The following is a 25100-nucleotide window of genomic DNA, read 5'->3' on the forward strand; positions in this document are numbered from 1 at the left end:
AAAGCAGGATTTAGACATGTTAGCTTTATCATAGCCCCATTGTCTCCTTTCTTCCACATCAGAAAGAAAAAAAGAGATGGACTGGAGCCCTGCTATTGTTCTCCTCACTATTACTATGTTGTACACATGCAAAGTATTTTCCTATTTCATAGGAGAAATAAATCTAACTCAAATTTACAATCTTACACCTAAAGTAGCCCTCTGTATGATCCAGGTATCCTAGCTCTGACACATGCAAGCAAAAGTTTCAAGTCTATTAAAGCTGTCCCGTGAATAAAGGTTACCAGGTTTCTACTAAGCAGAAATAACAGCAGGTGACATCACTAGTTACTGATTAACTTACAGCGTTTAAAAAAAAATCATAAAAATGAGTATGAGAGGATTACCATAAATGCAACAGGCAATAAAATTAACTGCCTCACAGATGGCGAAGAAAACCCAACAAGTCCCACATTTCAGATGAAGTACGGGACGGTCTATCCCTGTTGTGGGACATTCCTTGCTGTTTAGCGGGGATAGCAGAGGGCAGGCAAAGGACACCAGGTGCTCCGCGGGGCTCAGGGGAGGGAGCCTCAGCGGGGCCCTGGGGAGAGTGCGGGAACAGAGGGGGCCCTGAGGAGCGGGGCTACCGGCAACAACCCACGGCACCCGCGGGCCCGCCGGGGGCGGCTGTGCCCAGAGCGGCCGCGGCCTCCCCACAGCCCCGGTACCTGGCCCCGGAGCGGCCGCGACCTCCCCACAGCCCCCGTACCTGGCCCCGGAGCGGCCGCGGCCTCCCCACAGCCCCCGTACCTGGCCCCGGAGCGGCCGCGGCCTCCCCACAGCCCCCGTACCTGGCCCCGGAGCGGCCGCGGCCTCCCCACAGCCCCCGTACCTGGGCCCGGAGCGGCCGCGGCCTCCCCACAGCCCCCCGTACCTGGCCCCGGAGCGGCCGCGCTCCCGTCTCCAGGCAACGGCGGCGGCGGCGCAGCGCCCCGGGAGCGGAGCCAGCGGGCGGGTCGGCGGCGCTACCGGGCCAATTGCAGGGGCTGGTGGTTGTTTTACTTCGGGTTGTTCGGTTTTTTTCTTTAAAGTAACCTCTGCTTTGGCCACGGTTGCGGTCCTTTCAGCACTCAGCGGGAAAATTAAATTAGCGACAGATCTAGAGGAGACAGTCTTGAGCTGCGCCAGAGAAGGTTTAGGTTGGACATTAGGAAGAATTTCTTCACAAAAGGGATGATCAGATATTGGAATGGGCTGCCCAGAGAGGCGATGGGGTCACTGTCCCCAGAGGTGTTTAAGGAAAGACTGGACGAAGCACTCAGTGCTTCTAGTTGACATTGCGGTGTTAGGTCACAGGTTGGCCAGGAGGATCTCGGAGGTGTTTTCCAACTTTTCCAACCGAACCGATTCTGTCATTCCGTGAATTCCCCAGACATTCTTCCTGCCCGCAGTCTTCAGCATGCGCTCCCATGCGCCCTTCGCTTGGGGCGCACTGGCCCGGGAAGGCACAGCTCGGCTAACTTCCCATACACCTGTGTGTTCAGAATATATATATATATATATATATATATATATATATATATATATACTTTAATTTTGATGCAATAAATGCATGTTTTGAAATATATATTTTTCATTTTATTTATATATTATATATATGTATATGTATATGCATATGTATATGTATATTAAAAGCAGTTCTTGAAACTGCCGGCTGGTATTTTGTCTGGCGTTCCGGCGGAGGGTGCAGGTACAGAGGGAGGGGACTGCAGCCGGCGGCAGCGCCCAGCCCAGGGACAGGTGCCACGGAAGGGGAGGGACAGTGGGTGCGACGTGCCCGGGCGGAGGAGGAGGAGGAGGAGGAGGAGGAGGACGAGAGCGCGCCATGGCCCCGCGCGGGCGCTGCCGGTGGGCGCTGCTGCTGGCCTGGCTGCCGGCCGGTGAGTGCGGCCCGGGGCTCACGGCCCCCTCCGGAACCGCGGCCCGCCCTGCCCCGGGTCACCCCCGCGGCGCAGGGGCCGGGACTCGGGAGGCGCCCTCGGGTTTCGCCCGGGGTTAAGGTGGCGCGGGGTCGGGGGAGCGGCGGCCGCCCCGCGGTGAGGGGAAAGGGCAGCTCGGTCCGGCCTGACGCTGTTCCCCCGCGGTGCCTTTTCCCGCCCGCGGGGCTCTCCCGAGCTCGGCGGGAAGCCGTGCGGAGACAGTTTCGCTCCCCAAAGGTGCGGCTGACCTCTCCTAGGAGGAAGTGGCCTCCTGCTTCCTGGCAGCCTCCAGTATCGGTCGCGTGCGGCCAGCTCGGCTGGGGCCTGGGCGCTGGGCTCGGACATGGGGGGATCCCCTTTGGCCTCTCGCAAACGCCCAGCCGAGCTTTTGCTGCTGGCTCAGGAGCCTCAGCCTGTTGGGGATTTCTGGGGTAGCTGCAGTGCTGCTGCACCTGCTGGGCACCTGCAGGAGCTCCCCTCACTGCCCACGGGCAGCCTTCAGCCAGCAGTGTTCACTCTGCCAAGCTTTGCGGGTTGCCTGATGGCTTCTGACTTACCCTTGGAAATAAAGCAGCCATTTGGCTTCTTGGATGCCTGGGTCTTGGCTGATGATATGGCTTTAAAGTTAATTTTTTTCACGGAGAGCCACTGAAGGAAGCAAAAAAGTATGGAGGGTATGCTTGTTTATTGTCTTGCTTGACAGCTGTGTTCCTGGGAGATGCTCTAGCCAAAACTGGGCTGCACTGGCTCCAGAGCTTCGTGTCTTCATTGCAAAGCCATAGATGTAGCCAAAACTTACTAGGTTGGTGGTGTCTGTATTTATTCTTTCCAACTAAGACAAGAAAGATACTGTCCTGCAGTGGAGTAGTGCAGTCCACATTTAGGACCCAGCCTCAGTTTCACAACTTTTTCATTTTCTTGGAGGAGGTTAATGAGAAACATTGAACATGCAGCAACAGCTGGAGAGGAACAGTAGATTTTCAGCCTCTTTAGAAAATAAGGAACTTACCCTTCAACTCTGGCTGTTTTGCAGAACAGAGGTAATGAGAAAGCATCCCTTCCGTAAAGAGATGTGGGTCTTGTTGGTAAAAAGCACACAGTGATTTTGAGTGTCTTATTCTTACTGGAGAGATGCTGTTGTAGAAAATCCATGGAAAGCTCTGTTCCCATGAGCCTTGACAAGTCAGAATTCATATGGGTTTCATTTAATTGACACTCAAATCACGGTTTTGCCAATCTTGAGAGTTTGAATTGGTTTCTTGTGATTTTCTTCATTAAGACCCCAGAGTCAGCTATTTCACTGTGAAAGCTGAAACAAGATGAGTAGAACTACAGAGCTTTTGAATAAGAGCAACTGTAACTACCTGTCAGCAGTCTGGACCTTGCAGTGCTACAGCATTGTAAAAATTTCGTTTATCAAAGGTTTGTACATCTGCTGCTCTGTGTTTAAGTGCATGTGTGTATATCTTATTTTTCAGAAAAGCCTTGGATTCAGGGGTGTCCCTGGCTTTGCCCGTGTTTGTGTGGTATTCTTAAGGCAAATGAGTTTGCTCTGCTTGTGCTTTCAGTTGGCTGACAAGGAGTCCCATTTCAAACCAGAAGCTGAGCAAGTCCTGCATTGGCAATACCCTACTGCAGAATGACTTGCTGAGGCAGCATGCACCTCTGCAGCATCTTTTCCACAGTGTGGAAATTGTGTGAGCTCATATTTGCCTGGAATGAAGAGTGGAGGTGGCAGCCTAAAAGGACACTGAAAGATGCTTGACAAAGAGTGATGTTTGCAGTTGTGTTCCAGATGTTACTACATAGCAGTAGCAACTTGTTGTCTTACTCTCATCCTGAAAACATGGACTAGAGGGAAAATCTTTGAATATATGATAAAAATCAAGTGTTGGTTCATGGAGACCTGTACAGTTGGTACCTTCAAGCATCTCACTTTCCTTCCTGCCTTTTCTTGTTGTCGTTTTCCACAATTAAGAAGCAACTAGTACAGCACTGCAGTCCCTGCCTGGTTCTCTGGCATGTATTCCAAACAGGGCATCCCACACTTGCCCTGCACTGTTTGTATTCCTTTATCAAAGGCAAGTGGTGATAACTTTGCTATTGTTAATGACAAGCACAACTTACTGTACTATCAAAGTTTAAATAAGATAGAGATGTTTCTGGAGTATGGCTGAACTGCAGCATAACTTATGAGAAACTTTGCAAATCCTCACTGAGTATGTTCAGCTGCTTGGATGGAAAGTGCTGTGGAGGTTGTTGTAATGAATACATAATGATAGCTTTATTTAAAAGGGAAAAAGGGAGTAATTGATGTGTACTGTTCTGAAGTGGCAATAAACAATTAACTGCAGTGCTACAGCCTGAAAGTTGTATTGTCTTAATCCTGGTCACCACTAGATAACATTTGATGAGTGTCTGAGCAAGACCTTGATAAAATTCATTTGGTGTTTATACAAACATAAGGCACTGCAGAAGTTTTCTGATTAGGATTAAAAGCCAAGGAGGTCCCATCCCATGTGCTTCTGGGACAGTTTTCCCTATGTAGAAGGAGAACACAGAGTGATGTGCTGCACAATGGCTACTTGTGCTTTGGAGAAAATAATTCAGTGTGTAAAGAGGGTCAATGAAGCTTTCTTCTGTCAGGGGAAGATGGGGCTCCTGTTCCAACCAGGGTTTGTAACCCTGGATGACTTCACCAGAGGCACTGGGAGGTTGGTAGGTGCAGGTCCTGCATGGGGCCAAAGGAGATGTACTTGGCTCATTGCTCTGGTGCAGATACTGTGATGGGAGGCCTGAGGAGTCTGAGAGCTGACAGCCTCCTGTGTTCTTGTTTGCAGGGTGCCTCTCACTCCTGGTGACAGTGCAGGATGTCGAGCGTTACACCACCTTATTTGCCACTGTCATCCTCAAGTGTGACTACACCACCTCGGCACAGCTGCAGGATGTGGTGGTGACCTGGCGCTTCAAATCCTTCTGCAAGGACCCCATCTTTGACTACTACTCAGCCTGTAAGTGTTAGGCTCATCTTGCAAGGAATCCTCCTTCAAGTGGGAAGAAAGTGGAAGGTAGACTTGCTGGGGTAGTACAGGTTTTTCACAGTGACCCCTTCCTATGCAAAAACCAGGTTGTGACATTTCCCTGCATTCCAAGGAAATGCAGGTCATATCTATGATTTCCTTTGAAATGTCAAGGCCTTATGAGATGACAGAAATCCCAACCAAAGCAGCTCTTTTGTCCTCCTTGTCATCAAGTCAGAATACAGGACAGTTCAGCTGTGGTTGACACAAGTCAACCACAAGGGCCTGCAACAGGTGGGCTTTAGGATTCCATGGGGGTCCTGTGGTTGGAGCTGCATACCTGTGACCAGATGTTACTGATTTTAGGAAATAGAAGAAACACGTGCATTTTGAAGGGCATGAAGACTTCTAAGCAATAGCATTTAGTAGTGGTGGGAGCACTTCATGTGCAGATGTTCTGGTGCAGGCAGCTTAATTCAAGGGGGTTTAATATGGTACACAAACTGTATCCCAGGATAACTACTTGGTCCAAAATGGTGGTAATCCCTCTATGTTTAGTGTTGGTGTGGCCTCAGCTGGAGTATTGTACGTGATTCTGGGTCCCAGGATTTAAGGATAATAAGGTACTTGAATGCATCCAGAGGAGGGGAACAAAGCTGATAAAATATCTGGAAGACACATCTGGTGAGGAGCAGCTAAGAACTTTGGGCTTGTCTAGTTCAGGAAAAAGGAGACTGAGGGGTGACCTCATTGCTCTCTACAGCTCCTTGAGAAGAGGAAGTGAACAGGGAGGTGCTGCTCTCCTCTCCCTAGTATCCAGTGACAGATGTGTGGGAATGGCTCAATACTGCATCAGTAGTATACTACTTAATATTTTAGTCAATCCTAAAGTGATCAGACAGTTGGACTAGATAACCTTTGTACATCCCTGCCAACTGAACTATTCTGCTCTGTTCTATTGTTTGTAAACCCTGCAGAATGTTTAGCTAGCCAGCCATAGCATAACCGTACACTTAGAGCTGAGCTCACAGTGGATACTGTGCCCAAACTCTCTTTTATGCAGTCTGGATGGGTTGGGTAGGCACGTTTCCAACTGCTCTAGAGCCTAGTTCACAAGCAAGTGGGTGCCTGGCTCAGCTGATCCCAGAAGAATGTGAGTGCTTTAGGCCCAGGCTCAAGCTAATAGTCCCCAAAAGGGACTTCATACTCCATTTTACGTATAGCAGTGAAAGAGCCTTTGACAAGCTTTACCCTCATCTCTCTTCACTGTGAGCTCTTTACAGAAAATGCTGAACTGAATCAGCCATTTCCCCAAATCTCAGATCCTAAATACTTGGAAATTCAATGTTGGTTTATGATGTGAGTCTGTCAGAACAGTATTGTATAGAAATTGCCTCTAGCTCTCCATTAATTCTCTTGTGCATCTTTACATTTAATCCTTAGCTGGAATCAGGTGATGGATTGTTTTCTGTCTTCATGAGCTCCACAACATGTAATGGGATACAGGAGGGAAAGGGAGACAATCCACAGAGCAGTTCATGTATGTGTGGAGATTTTGCTTGGTAGATAAACACCCTTTTGTTTTAGTTCTAGTACTCCTGGGTGTTTTATGACTTTTTCTTTTCAGCTTCATACTGGGAGCTGCCTTCCAGGCTACCACCATTAGCTTCTTTCTACTGTTGTTCTTTCAGTTGTGAGTACAGGAGGCATCTCCTCTGCAGCTCCTGCATTCTCAAAATCTCTGCCATTCCTGTGGCTCTACCTCTGTTTGTTTTTGAGTACTCCAAAGCAACTTTCTGGTTTGAAGCCATGGTTTGTTTTGCTAAACTAAAGCAATTGCACACAATGTACTCAAGAATTTCTCTACTGCTCACAAGAAGATATAAATTGCCATTTTGAAATAACTTTTGCCATCTCTGATGATGTGTGTTTGTAGCATACCAGGCTGGTTTAGCCCTTGGCCAGGACCCCTCAGACGACTGCAATGACAGCCAGCGGAAGGTGCGCATTGTCATCCAGAAATACGGGCAGAAGGACCCTGTGCTGGGCACTGACTACCAGCAGCGAAAGATCACCATTCAGAACCGTGAGTGACCTCCCAGGCAGGCAGTGAACTCAGGAATTATCCAGTATCTGGGTCTGCTACGTGAAGAGAAGCATATACATGGCTAGTGTAATCTGTAGCTTATATACTGCATATGGAAATTGAATAAGAGCAGGGAAGGGCCCTGTTCCCAGCTGGCCTGTGGATGTTTGGAGGTACTACAACCTAAGGCTCAGCTGAGGATGCCAGAGCATTTTGCTGAAGAGCACAACAGCTGAGGAGCTCAGAGGCTAGAAAACAGTTCATTCTTCCAAGTACTGCATAATTGTCCAGGTGTGTTATATGCTCCCTGCTGTCCATGGAGCACTAGATATTGCTCCACCAGAAGAGCCATTGGGATTGCTGACCTAAGAGGGACAGTGATCTGTGTTCCAAGACCAGTAGGGTTGGCTTCCAGCAACACAGAAAACATGGACTGGCAGTAAATGCTGTTTGTAGGAGTTCTCAGTGGACTGAAATGAGATAGTTTGAAGGTGAATGGCTATGCTTGGGAAGAGGGGGGATGCAGTACTCTGTCTCCAGCAGGCAGAGGGCTCTTTTTAGGAGGAGCCTGAAAGTAGTGTCTCTCAGTCACAAAGAGCCCACTGACCTCTTGGTCCCTCTCCCACAGGAGCAGACCTTGTCATCAGTGAGGTCATGTGGTGGGACCATGGTATGTACTACTGCAGCGTGGAAGCACAAGGAGATACCTCAGGTGATGCGGACAAAGAAGTTAAGCTGATTGTTCTCCGTAAGTGCCTGTGCTTTGTTACCAAGATATCTCCTCCTGTTCTCCTCCACCCCAAGACATCTCCAGCAGTGGAGAGGTGCTCAGTAAGCTACCATGGTCAGATGCATCAGGAACAATCCTTTTTCTCTCTTTTTTTCCCCCAGACTGGCTCACAGTACTCCTCATCGTTCTCGGTGGTCTCCTCCTCCTTCTGCTGATCGGTATCTGCTGGTGCCAGTGCTGCCCCCAGTATTGCTGCTGCCACATCCAGTGTGGCTGCTGTCCAACACGGTGCTGCTGTAATCAGAAAGGTGAGGTTCAAGCAAATGTGCATCCATTTATAGCTTCCGTCAAGACAAAAGCTTGGCTGGGAGCTTGCTGAGCTCCACTTCTTTTCTTTTGTTTAGCATCCATATAAACGGAGACATTTCTTTGGCCAGTGTGACCTCCAAGACCGGCTAATCTGAAATTCGAGGAGGGGATCTCAGATAGATGGAATCTATCTTGCTCCTCTGTGTCCAACTATCAGAAGTTTCTCCCCACTCACACCTTGTTACCAGCTTGTCTCACCATCCAGAGCACAATCAGTTCCCTTGCCTGAGTACTTCAGGACTTTCTTTCCTGTCTTGTGGTTCATATGCCTGTGCATGTGAGAAAGGCAAGAAAATACCTTGGTACTAGTCTCCAATCTAGTCTTTCTTTTAAGTATGTTGCTCTGAGAAAAATTACATAAAAATTGGAAATTTTTTATCTGTATGTTTCTTCAGAGCTGTTCCTTCTACTAGAAAAAGGTTTGGTTTGGTTTTCTTTGGAGAAGGAAGTGAGAAGAAGGTGGAGAAAGATGGTTTCTCTTGCTGGTCAGCCTTGCAAGTGCATTCTGAAGTTTTGAGGGTCAAAAGAAATTTTCTTGTCTTTGCTTTTATCAGTAATAAAGTTTCTGAAGCCAGACTCTGTTCTTTTAGTAAGAATTTAGTAAGAATACAGATTGAATTTTGGCTGTTAATTTCATATAATCTCTGCATTCCTGTAACTGAAACTTGGTTAGCAACTAGTAGACTAGTCACCCTGAAGCTTATACAGTCTGACAGTAACAAAATGCAACAAATGTTTATTTATCATTGAAATCCCCAGGTTCTTTCCCAGATGCTACAAGGAGAGGATTTGTGAACAAGGATCTCTGATTCATATTTACCTTTACCCTCAAAACAGCTATTTTAGCTTGGGTGTTAGTAAACTGTGAGGGTTTTAGATTTAAGCTTAATTTGCTTAGCCCTTGCAAAGAGTGAGCAGAACATCCCTTCTGTTGCTAAAACTGAAAAACTAAACATTGGAGGCCTTACAGGTTGTCATGTAAAATGTGTAGTGTTGAGAAGGCTATGGAAATCTGGCAGAAAAATCAATTTCTGTGAAGGGGGAGAGAGGTGATGGAGATGAGAGACTCACACCTCCAGAATTCCTAGTTCTCAGCAAAAAAGAGATTCAGAGTTTGCATGAACTCTTTTCTGTTTTTCTGTGCTGCAGATTATAGCTCACTCCAGACTGCTGCTGTTATTTCCTCCTGCTAAAGAGGAGGAATTCTTGCAGGGTTTCTAAACCTCTCCGTGTTCATGAGAGAAGGTACAGAGAGGTCCAGCCTCCTTGACTGGATGCTGGATTCTGTCTGTGATTTCCATCCAAGCTGCCTGCCCTCTGAATCCACTTGGCAAAGGATCCACGTGCCTGCTCCTCTCTGCTAATACTGCTAAACTGCTTCTCTTTCCTTCTTCCTGCCTCTTACTTACTTTTTTGCACTCCAAGAAATGAACTGAAGGCCTTAAAAAACCACAAGAAGATAGACTGAGGGGAATCTTAAAAACAGTGCTGAGGAATGACATTCCACGCAGCTGAAGAAAAGGCAGAAATCCTCACCTGTGTAGGATCACAGGGTGAGTATGGGTGCTTCCTTCCCCGCCGTTGGCCACTAGAGGACAGCGTGGATCTGCTGAACAGTCACAGGTGCCAGTGAGGCAGGCGCAGGATAATCCTGGGTGCTGTGAATCACGCCATTAACGAGCATGGGTTTGAAGTGAGCGATAAAAGGAGTGCATTGTTTGAGTAATTCAGGATTGATATACAAAACTATTAGAAATGCCCAGAAGCAAGCCAATTACATTCCCTGTGGAAATCTCTGAGAAAAGCCCATCAGAGTAAATATACCTACGACCTCCTTCTGTTCCTATTTGTTCCTTTTCTGCTGTGGACTTCTTCCAGTAATGAATGAGGGGAAAATAGGATATACTTGCACCTGTGTATCACTAAGTTGCAAAATATTTTATTCTTATACTTGGTCCAGCAGCTGTTAAAGTCTGTCAAAGATGGAGAACAGATTTTTCCAACAGAGTAAATGGAGGGAGCAACACAACTTTCTGACAAAGCAGGGTAGGAGTTTTGGAATTAGGGTGAATCTGACCTTCCTCAGATAAATACGTTCACTTCAAAAAGATCTGTGACTTCTGTTTTGAAAATGGGAAATCAGAGTATATATTGGATTAAAATTGGAAGACAAAGTATCTGGGGAAGGAAGAAGGGCTGATGGTAGTGAAGGAAGACCAGGGCTAATTCCAGATTTGTTCAGCTGTAGGGAGAAATCAGGAAATGACAGGGAGAGAATGACTTTGGTCCTAGTGACAGCCTTCCTACCTTAAGAGGGAGAATGCTAAGCAGGTGTGCCCACAGGTGCTGGGTCTCTTACTCCTCAGGCAAAGACCAAGGTCAAAACCCCAGGACACACACTCAGCAGGCTCTAGGGTATTAGAAGAATAGGAGAGGGAGAGATAAGGCCTTCCCCTTCTGTTTATCCCACTTCTTCGTATTCTTTCTCTCATCCTCTAAATTTGAAATGTAAACTGGAAGGATATCCCTTGGGACAAAAAAAAAAAAAATCAAGTTTGACATAAAGTTCTTGGAGGCTCCTACCTCAGACCACACAACTTTGAGGATACCAGATTATTAGGATTAAAACTCCTGAACCTTCCAGCTTTGTAGTTCCCTCTGGTTGAAGCCGGACTGGGGAGAGTGAGGGAGATTGCAGTAGAGAATTAAGTGGAGCTGGAAAAACTGGAGAAAAGGAAGGATGTGTTGAGGGGCATGGTCAGTCCTTTTGCTGCAAATGGTGCTCTGGATAAGTCCAGTTAAACAGCTGAAGGTTATGTTTAATAACTGGAGTGCTACCTAGAGTGGAGGGCTCAGTCCCAAAGATTGTGCAGTCTAAATGCTGCCTACTGCAGTGAACCCAGGGGACAGAATTAATTGGAGCTTAGCTGTAGCCTGGTTTCTTAAAGAAGTAAATCTTATGCAGTCAACCTGTCTGTCTATCCCTAGTCTCTTTCCCTCCAATAGCTTTTAATTTCATCAGCCAGCCTTTTAAGGCACTGTTGCAAAAAAGCTACAGCCAGTAATAACAGACAAACCAGACTTTGTAAGATCAGGGACTTGCAGAATTTACTTGCTTGTAAACTTAAGTTTTGATTGATTGTGGTAAAAGAAATAAGTTTCTTTAAGATGTTTTTAGGTATTCCCCCAAGAGAAGCAGCAATGAGCTATGCTCTGAGGGCAAGTGAGCAGTTTATTAGTTATTTGTTTGTGTTGAGGAGGTGAGATAGAAATGATGAAAAAAGGGAAGTGAAATTGGAATCTAACCCCACAAATAGATGTCTGGAGTTAGTAGGGGTGGAAACTCTGTGAAAGAGAGAAATTTCCACTGTTTGCTCTTTTGGCACCCTGGACATTGCTGTTGAAAGCAGGAAATTTAGTTTGTTCACCCCTTTGACCATACTGTCTTAGAGGTTTTAATTTTAGCAGTCATTCTGAGGTAAATTATGGAGTGACAAGAAGAGTGGTCAAAAGACTAGAAAGGGAAAGCTGGACAGTGCACCTCTGAGTGCCCTCTTTGTGAAACAGAGAGAAAATGATGAAGTGTAGAGTGGAAAATATGATCTGGACAGAATCCACATAATGGTGGCAAGGAAAGGTCTCATTTACTGGGAAATCAAAGCCAAATGGGGAAAGGACCAGTGATGAGCTGAAAGAATTTCGAGAGAAAGAAAACTGTTGCATGTCTTGATGTATGAAACATTGTTTCCCATCTTTCTGCAGCTCTACTCTGTAATGACAAGGCAAGTAGAAGTTTTAACTTATTGTGTGCTGCATACTTAATCATACTGTTATTTGTTTCCCAGTTGCTACGACTGGAATCAGAATGTTGGGCATTAAAGCCTTTCTTCTATTTTAGGTACTTTTTTGAAGATGTACAACTTTGTATTGGAATTCCCTATGCTCTGTTTTACCTTCATCATGGGGCAGAGAGAGATTTTAATTTTGTGAACTTCCTGTATCCAAAGGCTACAGCCTTTGAAGCAAAGTGGTGTGTGATCTGCAAGCTGTGCCCTGTGGAGGGGTGCTGTAAGCTTTCTTTTTCTTTTGCAGTGCTGGAACGGCACCAGTTCATGAAGCGGGCTCAGGCACTTGCACCTTGGTTATCACACAACATGTTCTATGGAGCTGGTGACAGGAACTCAAAACTTTCCTCTTACCAGCTGAACCCCCTGCTGCAACAAGGTGAGGCCATGGGCATCATTTCAGAGAGAAATCAGGGTGAGAAACGAGTAACTTCTTTGGGAAGTTGAGGCTTTAGCCTCTCTACAAGAAAAGAGAGAGAGATGTACCTAGCATGACTGCGTGTCCTAGAATGACAGCTGTGCCGCATCTGCAGCGCACCATAAACTTGTCTGGGTACGTAAAACCAGCCTGTCATCTTAAGTGTCTTGCTGGGCTCAGTGCTGGGTGGATCAGTTTAACACTAACTAAGGTGTATCTGTGCTACACCCCAGTGACTGCAGGGTAAATATACCCAGCTTATCTTGCTTTGTGTGGCAGAGGAGGGTACTGTCTCTTTGTTCTGCTGTGCTGGTCACGGTCAACTCCTTATAGCCAAAACTGACAGGACAAGTGAGGTGCAATTTGTTTGAGTTCTTATCAAATGTCTAGTCTTCAAATGATTAAGGGCAAACTGCCTTCTGTGCAACAGATCTAGCCTGCATGCAGCAAAAAATGAAGGACTCTTTAATGAACCAGGAAGAATTTTCTTCTCCATTTGTTGCTTATATCTGTATGTATGTGTATGTATGTGTGCATACATATAAAAATTTTCTTATTTTTGCAGTATTTCTCCCAGTTCAATGAAATGCAAAAGGAAACACTATGGTCTTTCTCTGATTATTTGTAAATAAAATACGGTTTCTGTAGCCTGTAGGAAAAAATTGTTCCTCTAAACACTCAGACTATATTTCCAGGTATGCTGGACTTCTTACCTCTGTACTGCCTAAAACATGTTAGGTCATGCTGCAGTTTATTAGTTACTACTCTTTGCACCATACCTCATGTGGTCTGGATGTGCTGGTTGTCATGCCTGAGACTTGTGCAGTTCTTGCAGTGAGGTGGAGCAGAGGAGAAGCAATTCAGCCAGGATCATGAGTGCAGAAGGGCCTTCTCTTCAGTGTTTGCTGTTGACTTGCTGTGTTCTCCTGTCTTTTTATCCTTAGATGTATCTCTGCAGAACAGTCTTCCACTGGTGCAGCCACAAGCCCAGCTTTCCCATAACAACGGTGTTTTGGACTATCTGGAGTCTGAAATCCAGAACCTGAACATGTCCCAGCTGCGGCCGCCCTCCCACCAGCGGCAGGCTGTGCAGCCCAGCCTGCTGTCCTCGCTGGGCTCCGACATCGTGCCCCCTCCTCTTGCCGACCACATCTCCTCCATCCATGGGAGCAGCAGCTCCTCACGGCCACAAAGAGCTGCCCGCACCCCCAGGCTCTGGGACTCTGCTGCAGAGGACAGAAGGGAAAACCGGAGGTGGCCCTTGCCTTCCAGTGGGGATTCTCATTCCAGCTACAGTCAGGAGCCCTGGGACAGGCAGCGAGAGGATCATCCTCAGAGGCAGAGGGCAGGGGGCTACAGTGGCAGGCCCCAGCACTCCAGATGGGATGTGTCACCCCCACGCCAGGCCGAGAGGGGCAAGGGCAGCAGCAGTTTCTATCCAGAGGAGACCAAGGAGCGCTCCGGCCACCATCGTGGTGGGAGGCAGGAGCCCGGGGCAAGGCGAGAGTACGAGCACCATGCTGGGAGGAGCAATTACTCTGGCCAGAGGCGGCACAGCTACTCCCCGCCCTCGTCTCGCAGGGGCTCGTGGAGCTCCTCAGAAGAGCACGTCCGGGTGCCCGTGTCAAACCGCAGGCGGAGGAACCGCAGGTCCCGGGAGTGGCCAGAAGAGAAACCGCCCAGTTACCGCTCCCTAGAAATCATCCCAGCTCAGGACAAGAAGCACAAAGGCAGCGCAGGGACCCGCTCAGTGAGTCAGCTGCCTTTGTGCTTTCCCATCTGAGGGAAAAGGTGGAGTTTAGGGAGTGAGAGGGAATGTTTTCTACTCTCTGTGGCCTGTTGTCTTTCAAACAGAGGTGAAGGAGCAAGGAGCTCTGCACAGCATGGTTCTGAAGAGGCTGCTGAGTACCCAGGCTGTCCTGGCTGCCTTTTGACAGGCACTGCCTGCATGTAGTGCGTTTAGGGGCAAAGTAAAAAGTCAAATCCCTGGGAGTGTTCATGCCAAGCTGGATGGGGCCCTGAGCAACCTGGCCTAGTGGAAGGAGTCCCTGCCCAGGGTGGGGGAATTGGAACTAGGTGATCTTTAAGGTCCCTTCCAACCCAAGCCATGCTACGATTCTGTGATTCTGAAATAAATTAAGTCCCCTACAGGGTGACATGTTATATTCCTGTCCCCATCCAGAGGCTTTTGGGAACCTGTGTATATATTGGTGTTAAAATAGCTGTTATGGTGCTGACTGGGGAGAAAGCACTTCCAGACTAGGCAGCAGCATCCATCCCTCTATAACCATCTCTGGTGCTGGTTTACTTGTGATTTCTTTTAAAATGTGCATGATATTTTTAATATGGCACATATGGGAAAACATCCATAAAGCTACATGAAATAAGCTTTAAGGTCATGGGTGGCATGGATGAAAAATGTGTCATTCTGTAGGTGAGGTGGAGAGGATGACTCCTTTGTTTGGACTCCTAAGAATTGAACATACCTTTTGTGGGCAGTCAACAGCTACTGTTCACAGCTCTTCTTGTCAGTTTGCACTGGGATTATACTTCAGGTAGCAACCTAAGTCTGAAAAGCTTCATATCCAATTGCTAATCTCCAAATTAGACAGTGTATTCCTCCTGAAAAAAATGAAGATTCTTTTAAATCAAAAAATGTTAAGTGTCCCTTATCACACATATGCAGAATTTTACCAAGTGGGAGTATTTTGAGGGGCTGTATGTTGCACATTACCATTTTCCTTTCTGTGTTGTGGAGGGAAGAGCAATTCTAGTTCCAGCTGGAAGGTGTATATGTATAAATGGTTTCTGTTATGGTGCTCAGAGCAGGTAGGAAGACATAGGATTTTCTTTCATCCTTCCTTGTTCCTGAATCTTTTATTTTTTCTTGCAGGACAGAGGAAGTTCCCACAGTGGAAGAAGCATAGTCATTTAATGTCAGTACGGGAAGAACTAAGATTCCCATTGGACTCCTCCTAGTTTTTCTACTATTTAGGTTGGCATGGCTGCTTTTGATTGAGCAAATAAACAGCAATAAAAGGTTGGGCCAACGAACCCAATGGCTGGGTTTGTTGAAAACATTCTAGTAGAAACAGCAGGTTTTTAAAGTAAACAGTGTATTCCAGTCTTTAAAGAGAGATACCAGTTCTCCTGATTAAGTGCAGTGGCACTGCTATGAGCCCAATCTGTAGAATGCTGGTGCATGTTCCAATGTTCATGGAGTTTTAAAGTCACAAGACAATAGAATAATTTAGATTGGAAGAGGCCTCTGGAGGTCATCTGATCCAGTCCCCTGGGAGCTTTGTGGTGGGAGGCACAGCATCTTTCTAAGGCCCTTTGTTGTGCTTCAGAATGTGTCATGTTTGTTGCTTCTGCCTGGATGCTCAGCATAGCTGGGACAGTGGCTTCCTTTTGTCCCCACTAAGCCTCTCTCCCAAACAGGAGGATCATGGTGTCATAAGGTCTCACTGGCATGTCTGCAAATTGTCAGATATCTGCTCTTTACTGACTGAGAGAACATGTTCTACTTTGAGCCTAGACCTTGTGCCTTAAAAGATACTTGTTCTATCTTTTCATCCAGACTTGAATTTATTTGTAAACTTAAAGGGCTAACTTTACAAAGATTTGCTCTTCCCTACAGGGACTGAGCAAAGCATGACTACTGTCCTTTACACCATGGACCACAATTTCCTTTACCTCAAGGAAGCATGGTTTTGGTGAATATATCTTGCCTCAGCCATGTACTCTTTTCCATACATTTTATATTCTCCCTTTCCTCTCCGTGTCATGTATCATATACATGGGGTGGGATAAAGGACTCTGAAGAAGTCTTATATCACCATTTTTACTACTGTCCTTAGTCTTTACCCTGACACACCAACCCTGCATGGGTGGTGCATCTGATCTGGAGCTGCACTGTAGGGTTTCCTCAGTTCTCACCCTGACACTAGAATAGAGAATTTCTCTATGCTTTGAGACCACTTGTGAAGGAGATCTTGTCATTTCTCCTTAATGAGATTAATCCATTGTTTTAATTTAAAATGTGCTAAGAAACAGAAGCTGTGTGGATGCTGGCTACTTCCAGGAGAAACTGTCTTGCCAGAGGCACTTCTTGGATTTAAGAAACTCCAGTTTGGCAAGGAGCTTTTGAAGAATCTTGTGAATTATTTTGTAACCCAGAGGCACTGGAGATTGGCCAGTACCAGTGACTGTCTTGCCTAGATTATTTCCCAGCCAGTGCTACATGGGACCCTGCTACTGTTTGTTCTTTAATGTCCTAATTACTGATGTGCTTATGCTTTTCCCTGGAAAACTTGGAGAGACTTTCACTTTGTCCACCTCCTTTTTTTTTTTTTTTCTTTTCTTTGGACAATGATGGGAAACATCACACTTTGAACAAATGGTCCTAAATGGATATCCAGTGCAGTTGTTGGTCGACCAGAGCTGCTCCAGGGTGCTCATCTTCCTACAGTTTCTTGGCTGAACATGCTTATTCGTAATTCCTGCCTGTGGAGATAAAGCAGAAGGACGAAGGAGCTTCTCTGGTTGACTTTGTCTCAGCACTGAAGGCCTACTTTTTGAAGACAGATGGTCTCTTTGCCCACAGCTGATGACTATTGCAATTTTTTTTTAAAAAGAGCTAAAAGAGTAGCTCCAATGTTTGAATTCAAGAAAGGAGGGCTGTAATTAGCATAGTACTTGTCTGCATTAGGTCCAGACTGAACAATGTGAATGGACCCATGAGTCACATTTGAAATATAGGGAATTGTGTTTGCAGAACTTGCAAAGCTAGGATCACTCTTGAGTCTATCAGTCACTGTCTGTGGATCATTTTTTTCTAATTTTATGACGTGCTTAGGATTTTATGAACTACCTTTTTGTATGATGGACTGGTATTTTTATTAGTTAAGAGGCATTTATGATGCGTAAAATGACAGAATATTATATGGGGTTGCTTCTTCCAAAACTAGCAAGCAGTTTTGACATTTTGACCTTCTGCTGACTTTTAGCAGATAGCAAGGGCCCTGCAGATTCTACCCTTGGAAGCTGAATTGGTTACTTGGAATTTGGCTCTGTCCTTGTGCCTCCAATAGGTTCATACATCATGCAAGAGAACTTTTTCCTGTCCTAGGCCAAATGTCCAGGTTTCAGGAAAGGGCTGCCCCTTTCTCCATCAAAGAGTAGAGGCTATTTGAGACCTGTGGTGAGATCCCAAGATAGTTGCATGGTAGGAGGTCACTTCTTCACATTCAAATGTGTACAAGCCAATACATATCCAGCAAGTTTCCCAAGAGCAAGAAGCTGCTTGCACTGCAAGGAAACCGAGATGACTCTCTCTGTAACAGGAGCAGTTGCTGGAGTATGAGCACGCCAACAGCAGAGGTGGTGCTTTCTAATCCACATCTATGAAGGAGCCCTCCATCTTTATTTGTTCCTCTAGTCCCTATAATTGAGATAGGGTGACTAATTGTGGATTGTGAACACAATTCACAAACTCTGAAATATGCGAGATTTTATCTATATCATACTTGATTTCAGTCACTTTGTTCATGTTTATAGAAACACTAAACAAAACTCTTCAGGGAAGATTGATTGTATCTCTGTGTTAATTTTGTAATTTCCTAAATTGTGACAGAAGTAGATTGGGTGATCCAGCAGGGAAGCAGAAATGATAGCAGCTCACTGGTCTGCAGACCACTGTGGTTCATAAAGCACCAGTTGGTGGGCTATGAAATAACGACAAAGGAAATGCGTCTTTGCCTGCTTTACAACTTCAAGCAGACAGAAAAGTGGGAAGGAAATAGGCTCAGCTTTAGATGCTTATTTCTGATTTTAATTTGCTATAAATGAAACCCATTGTTGGCAGCATTGCACGGTACAATGTGGACCTTTTCCTGTAAGCTCACAGGGTCTTTGACTTTTTAAGAGAGAGAGAAAGAACTGAGCAGCTCCAGTACAGCACACTGAAAGAAATAACAGTAGGAAATATCCTAGCCTCATTCTTTCTACATTGCAATTTATTCATGATTCATTTTTTAGCCATTCCAGAGAGCTGATTTTCATATGTCACCTCATTTGTGATGGAAAAAGTTGAATATTTCACATATGGGAGTTATTGCTATTCTAAACTTTTGTTCTTCCATTCTTGTTGAAAGAACAAGGAATATATCTTACTCCCAAAGAATGAATCTTCTGTCTTAGATAAAGTGCCTTCATAGCCACCTGTTTTTGCCTAATTTAAAATAATGTAATGAGTAAGTGACCATACCACACAGGGCCAGATAAGGTCACCCATGCTGCAGTCAGCTGCTTTCTACCTCAGACAAGAGATGCACAAGAGAGATAAAGAATCATGTAATTTTTCTTTGAATAAGAAAATACTTGCAATATCTGGCTTTCTTGCTTATTTGCAGAGCACCCTGCCATTCTGGAATGCCATTCCAGGAATGGGGGGCAAGGGCTGCTTCTGTGCAATCATTGATATGATCTTGGCAACTGCCCATTTGGCAGTAGAAAGTGCTGAAACACCCAGTTGCTATCTCTGGGACTGTATTCATGATAGCACTGCCTAAAGTTAGGCAGACTTCAGGGCCAGGGAACTTGCCTTGTATGATGACAGCCATAATGCAAAGCTCTGCAGCAGCATGAATCACCACACAGGGCAGCTGAGTCCCTTCTGTTGCTACCTCCTGCAGCACATCAGTTTAAAACACCCACTCAGAGCTTCCCATTTGTTGACCTGACATAAGAAATAAATAGCACTTGAGGTTTTCTTAAATTAACCCCTCCAAGTAATGACTGCTCATTTCTGTTTCTGCTAAGTGTAATGCCTATGATGTGCCTTGTGCTGGTCTTCTGAATGTTATTGCATCTGTAAAAGATTATAAATGTGTGGATTCTCTTCAATGACTGTAAAATGTATAATTGAAATATAAGAGAACTTTCAACCAGTTGCTCTAGTGTGTTCTTCCTAGGCCATAAATTGCTTTTTTAGTGTTTGCACCAGAAGTGGAACTGAAAAGTGTTTGTTCTTATTTCTTGAGTTAACCTTTTTATACATCAGTAAGAATCTTCTGTTGTTAATTTTTTTGGACAAAAATGCAAAATGGTTTGTTTGTATGTAGGATTCCCCCCCCCCCCCCCCTTATTTTGGAGACTTTTTTTTTCTTTATTTTATTTTTCTAAGAAAAAAGGTCATTTGGATAAATAACTAGAGAGTGGAAAAATGTGTGGAAATCACTAGCAGCCCTCTTCAATGATGTGACTCATTGTAGCTTGGCTGCCATATCTGTAAAATGTTTGGTTCTAATGCATTTGGAACACCATGAGAGGAAAAGTCTCTAGAAATCTTGTTTGGTTGATAAATGAAGGTACTGGTTGAGCTTTTTGCACTTCCCACATGTGAGAGTCACCTAAAATAAGTGGTCAGCATAGGAATGGAAATCTGTTTGGTCTCATACAGTAGGCTTAATTTGTGTCCTCCCATTCCCCCAGCTGATGCCCTTTGTAGTTCAGTGTTGCAGCCTTTCTGTCTCTTGCCCCTGTCTACATGTGCCAAGCACAGGTGACAGGACCTACTGGAGACCCAAGGGGCACTTGGAAAATGAGCTATGGGAAAACATTCCCTACTGCAGCAATGCAGACACTTTCTGACTGGGACTGGGGAACCTCAGGAGATGTTACCATAGAATCTTAAGAATGGAAGGGACCTTACAAGATCATCTCAACCACCCTGCCCCTGCCTTAGGCAAGGATACCTCCCAGTAGACCATGTTGCTCAAAGCCCCATCCAGCCTGGCCTTGAGTACTTCCAGTGTCCACAACTTCTCTGAACAACCTGTTCCATTGTCTCACCACCCTCACAGTAAAGAATTCTTCCTTGCATCCAATCTAAATCTACCCACTTTCAATTTAAATGTTTCCCTTTCTCCTGTCAATACAAGCCTTGGTCAAGTCTTTGTGTTTCTAATAAGAACACTTTAAGTATTGAAAAGCTGCAGTAAGATCTCCCTGGAGCCTTCTCTCCAGGCTGAAGCCCCAGTTCTTTCAGCCTTTCCCCACATGAGAGGTGTTCCAACCCCATGATAATTTTTTGTGCCACTCTGGATCCACTCTAACAGCTCTGTATTTCTTGGGCTGGGGATCCCGTAGCTGGATGTTCCTCCTGGTGAGGTCACAGAATTCTCAGAATAACTAGGTTGGAAGGGACCTTAAAGATCATCAAGTCCAACCCATAGTTTTGACAGCTGTCTCAGGTGTATTCTCTTCTAGTCAGCCTGTGCAGAGTCGGTCATGGGGAAAGAAGCATGAGAGGGGTGCACACCTCTGTGCACCATTTGGTTAATGCATTTGCTGCAAACGGAGACAAAGCTGGTTGTAACAGCTGCAGGTAAGTGCCAACAAAGCAGTGGGGTTAGAGCACAGGAAGAGTGGGAGCAAAATTTAGCCCAGCTGTAGCTGCTATTAATGTGGAGTCTGGTCAGTTTATGAAACGGGCCTCTATGACATGGCTGCCTGCAAAAGTAGGGGGCTCAGTGACCCAGAAGCTGCCTTCCACAACTCTTGGGCTCAGGTCAGACTGACCTTCCATTACCAAATCTCAATAACAGGTCCAGAGTCCTCCACAGCTTCTTGCCTGTCCCACTGAGCTGGATGTGCTTGCAAAAGAGCACATGGGGAAACAAAGCAGGACCTTTGACCCCTTGCTACCACTATATTAGCTCTGCATAAATGCCGGGGTCTCATATGAGCACCTACCTCAGCCTGAGAAAGAGCGGAAGCAGGACAGGTAAGAGCTGAACTCTGTTCTGGTGGCTTGGACTTTGTGACTGGTGTATCTAGCTCATAGACGAGTGGAGGTATCTTCTAATGTGCCCCATCTGCTACTGTGAACCGAAGTCTGAGCCCTGCTCACACTCCGTAGCCAGGAATGGTGCTGAAATAGAGGAGGGTGGGAGTACCTTCACCTGCTCTGAAGCTGAGTGATGGATGCTCCATAAGACATGGATGCTCCATAAGACATTCACAGGAGGGGCAGGCCCATGGTGGGAGTTGCAGAATTTCAGTGTTGGGAGATGCATTACCTTTTCCCAGGTGCCTTCACCACAGGGACTTCAGGTTCTAAAGCGGGTAAGAGCATCTGTTCATGCTCCTGGGAAGCAAATTTCTGCCTTTTATGTACACGGAGAAAAACTGGCTCAGGGATTAAAAATCAAGGAAGGGTAATAAAGGAGCAACTGTGCAAACATCTAGTGAACTGGGTGGTAGCTTTTGGAGGTAATCTGTGCAGAAGGAAATAAAAATGGATGGAAATCTCCTTACTGGGGGATAAGATGGAACACTGACTTGTAACCACCTGGTACAGGATTTAGCAAAGCAGTCATATATAATAGACTTTCAGCCTATTTTGCCTTTGCAATTCCTATGTTCAACGTTTTATTCATGTTCCTCTGAGTGATGCAGCCCCCTAACTGGGGGCATAAATAAATTTTAATTTCTAAACAGCTTTGTAAATGCAGTGTGTTTGGAAACTTGTTTAGATGTAATGTCATATTTTCAGTGTGCCAAGTAGCAAATTCTGACTTTTTTAAAAGACAAAAGTAAAGGAAGTCAGATGAAGCTAAATTTTGCATTCATTCCCTTTTGGGAATTTGTTCTACTTAGGCTACTGTCTGCTACATTAAACCCAGAGTGAAAAAGACAAGGGAACTTAGTTAACTACTTGGGATTTTCCTCAACTAAAGCAAGACAAAGTACTCGCATCACTGGGTCACTAAGATGATCATTATATGTGATGCACTAACTAGCACAATGTTCTTTAGAGCAATTTACCAAAACAAGTCAAATGAAGAAATCCCACAATATGAATTTTTCAGTTGTACTTGAGCATTTTGGAAACCTATTCTGACTTCTAGCACTTTTACTGGTTTGCTCAGTGCTGAAATGGGATTTTAGCTCTCATATAAAAGAACTAGCTTTAACTGCCCGTATTTTTTTGGGTTCTGAAAGTTATTATTGGGGATATTTGTGAATATACAAAGAAAAGATAACATTTTTATACTGCCTTTTCCTCACTTCTTCAGAGGAAATGCTCATGATCTTTCTGTTCTTGTCTTTGTTTGTTGGTTAGGTTTGTTGCAAAAATCTGGTGTTTAACCAACGTTTTATTTCTCTGAAAACAACCTAAACACTGTATGCTGATTCCTGCAGGTCTCTCTGTGTAGAGAGCAGAACTGGTACTCAAACCATGCTGCAATCCAGGGCACTGGTGATAGCTCTGATTCTGCTCCTTAGCACCACTCTCCCCGGTAAGTCTGAAAAGCTTTGCGGTTTATCTGAGACAAAGCTCTCAGCTCTACAGGTTCTCATGCATCATGAAGTAGGAATGAAGCCAAATAATTCAGTTGAAGACCATGAACACACAGTGCTTGGCAGTGTGGAACCAGTCAGTAGAGACCTGGCATGGAAACTGCCCATACTTGGTGCAAATACTCTGCCGTGGAAGGTCTATGACTTAGATACCCATGACTGGGTGAAGAGAGTGTGCTGAATGCTGTAGAGCAAATTCTGGGAGAGGTTCTGAATCTCAGAATTTCAAATCTCTTCCCCTGCAGCTGGGGGAAGATACCAGAGACACAAGAGACATGAGAAACCTCATGGGCCTTTACCTTTTTTCTCAGAAGTGCAGTCAAAGTCCATCTTTGAGAAAGACCGTCGTGAGTTGCTGGCCATCCCTGAGACTATTGCATCTTACTTCTATGAAGCTGTGAACAAGGTGTCCCCTAAAGTCAGCCAGTTCTTGTTGGATACTGTCCAGAGCCCAACAGTTATTGCGGCCAGGTATGGAAAGCTCTGTCCTAACATTCCCACAGCCATGTGTGAAAAGGGAGAGGGAGGTGTGGGAGAAAGAACAGCTATCTCTGTGGAGAGATCCAAGGGGAAATTAATCAGCAACCAAAGCCTGATGTACCAAGGGAGCGAGGTGCTGGAAGGGGGGGTGAGGTGATATGGTCCTGTGGTGAAAGCTCTTCCCAGGGAGGCACATTGCACGCAGTGTTCACAGGGATGGCAGGTACTGCTCTTTATCCACGGGTAGTGAGAGAGGAGGCTGCTGGCTGCTGGGCAATCAGCTCCTCTGGAAGGGTGCTGCAGTGCTGTGAGGGGCTGAGTACTCAGTGACAGACCTGGCTCTAGCTGTGCATGTGTCTTGCTCAGCGTAGGGGAATGAGTTTCCTCACAAAAGGAAGAACATATCACCCTAGAGACAGTTCCATGTAACTCATGGCACACAGGTACTGCCTATTCCTGTCTTCTGAGGAAAGCCCCTCTAGGACTGCCGGAGCTCTGCACTCCCGGTGACAGGCAGAGTGGTAGCTACAGCAGACGGGAATTACCCTCACATACTTGTGTGTCTTACCACATGCTCTGTTGTCTCCTGCAGACAGAGAATCGCCAAAGAAGCAACCAAAGTCAGTATAATGTTTGAACAGCTGATTGAAAAAATAAAGAACCTGTGGTACACAAGAGTCCTAGGCTATTAGCCAAATTAAGACAAGTCAGCGTTTCCTGATGTGAGCGTGTAACACCTTCCAGCGTCCTCTTTCCCCCGGCCCCCCCTACGGACCAAGATCAGTCAATAACACAGAATCGATGCTCCCCTTAGTGCCACTAGAGGGAACCCACCTTCAAAGACCAAAAGATGGAAGGCGTCTGCCGAAGGCATCTGCTGAAGCCTCCCCAGAAAAAAATCAAGCAGCTGGGCATGGGGAAGGCAATATAGAGATTCTTCTGTAGCCAAATCTTGAAAATTAATTCCTCCTGAATGGCTTGGTCATTGCCCCTCTAATAAAAAAAAATGTTGGTTGTTACACTTCCCTAAGTCTGTTGTTTGTATTGAGCATTATGGAATCTGACTCGCCTCGGCATCCCATTCTGCGGAGAATGTAGCTGTGATTCACAAGAAGTGTTTGCAGGCAATGCTAACAAACCCTGAGTGTTCAGGCACTTTTAACTAAGCTCAGATTTATCTTGGGTGGAGGAGGCACTACCTGAGCATCTCTTAGAGTAGCCACAACCGATTGTGCTCCTTGGTTAGGTGGGAAGCAAATAGGTGCACCTGTATCTCATGTCTGAAGATTTCAGATAATTTGGGAAAACAAATGCCAGTAAATTAAACTGTCCATCAACCTAAACTGGACTTTGGAAGTATATCTCATTGGTCAGAGAGGCTACTGAATGAGCTTTTCCAAAGGAGAAATGAATGGAAAATTTCTCACTATCTTGACCAGTTTATGAGAGGGGTCTATGCCTGGCACTGTGTGTGAAGACTTGGCAAGTCCTCGTCAGTCCTGTGTAACTGCATCGGCCCAGATGCCCACACTGCAGAGAGAAATCTATCTTCTTTCTCATTAAGCAAGCAGAAGCAAGTAGGCAATTTTTCTGAATCACAGCAGGAGACTGTGGCATAGGCTACAGCAAGCCAATTGTTTTGTTGTTTTGTTTTGTTTCTTTAATTATCAGTCAGATCAGCTATAAACTTGCCCTTAACCACTTGCCTGGAATAAAATCCCCTCATTTTCCATTTTCTTTGTCCCAGCAGCTCCTTTTTACCATGTGCAATCATAATGAAATCAGGGTCCCCATGCAGTGCAGCAAGTTCTTCCTTCTCTGAT

General features: G+C 45.6%; 2 protein-coding genes across 2 annotated transcripts; both read left to right on the top strand.

Annotated features, from left to right (window-relative positions):
- Positions 1 to 1867: 1867 nt before the first annotated feature.
- On the top strand, positions 1868 to 17607 carry ILDR1 (immunoglobulin like domain containing receptor 1). Its single transcript, XM_059466143.1, has 8 exons — positions 1868 to 1922; positions 4802 to 4972; positions 6918 to 7067; positions 7696 to 7815; positions 7959 to 8105; positions 12259 to 12390; positions 13374 to 14179; positions 15323 to 17607. The coding sequence occupies exons 1-8, from the start codon at positions 1868 to 1870 to the stop codon at positions 15362 to 15364; spliced, it is 1623 nt and encodes a 540-aa protein (XP_059322126.1). The 3' UTR covers positions 15365 to 17607.
- A 4951-nt stretch (positions 17608 to 22558) lies between these two features.
- On the top strand, positions 22559 to 24283 carry LOC132070183 (apovitellenin-1-like). Its single transcript, XM_059466823.1, has 3 exons — positions 22559 to 22736; positions 23109 to 23268; positions 23870 to 24283. The coding sequence occupies exons 1-3, from the start codon at positions 22676 to 22678 to the stop codon at positions 23967 to 23969; spliced, it is 321 nt and encodes a 106-aa protein (XP_059322806.1). The 5' UTR covers positions 22559 to 22675; the 3' UTR covers positions 23970 to 24283.
- The last annotated feature ends 817 nt before the right edge of the window (positions 24284 to 25100 follow it).

The sequence above is a fragment of the Ammospiza nelsoni genome, chromosome 2 (assembly GCF_027579445.1).
Source record: "Ammospiza nelsoni isolate bAmmNel1 chromosome 2, bAmmNel1.pri, whole genome shotgun sequence".
Lineage (NCBI taxonomy): Eukaryota > Metazoa > Chordata > Aves > Passeriformes > Passerellidae > Ammospiza > Ammospiza nelsoni.

Coding starts and splice junctions, on each gene's coding strand:
- ILDR1 (XM_059466143.1), top strand. CDS start 1,868: ATGGCCCCGCGCGGGCGCTGCCGGTGGGCGCTGCTGCTGGCCTGGCTG. Junction 4,973..6,917: donor CTTTGACTACTACTCAGCCT/GTAAGTGTTAGG, acceptor GTGTGTTTGTAG/CATACCAGGCTGGTTTAGCC. Junction 8,106..12,258: donor GTGCTGCTGTAATCAGAAAG/GTGAGGTTCAAG, acceptor TTTCTTTTGCAG/TGCTGGAACGGCACCAGTTC.
- LOC132070183 (XM_059466823.1), top strand. CDS start 22,676: ATGCTGCAATCCAGGGCACTGGTGATAGCTCTGATTCTGCTCCTTAGC. Junction 22,737..23,108: donor CCTTAGCACCACTCTCCCCG/GTAAGTCTGAAA, acceptor CTTTTTTCTCAG/AAGTGCAGTCAAAGTCCATC. Junction 23,269..23,869: donor CCAACAGTTATTGCGGCCAG/GTATGGAAAGCT, acceptor TGTCTCCTGCAG/ACAGAGAATCGCCAAAGAAG.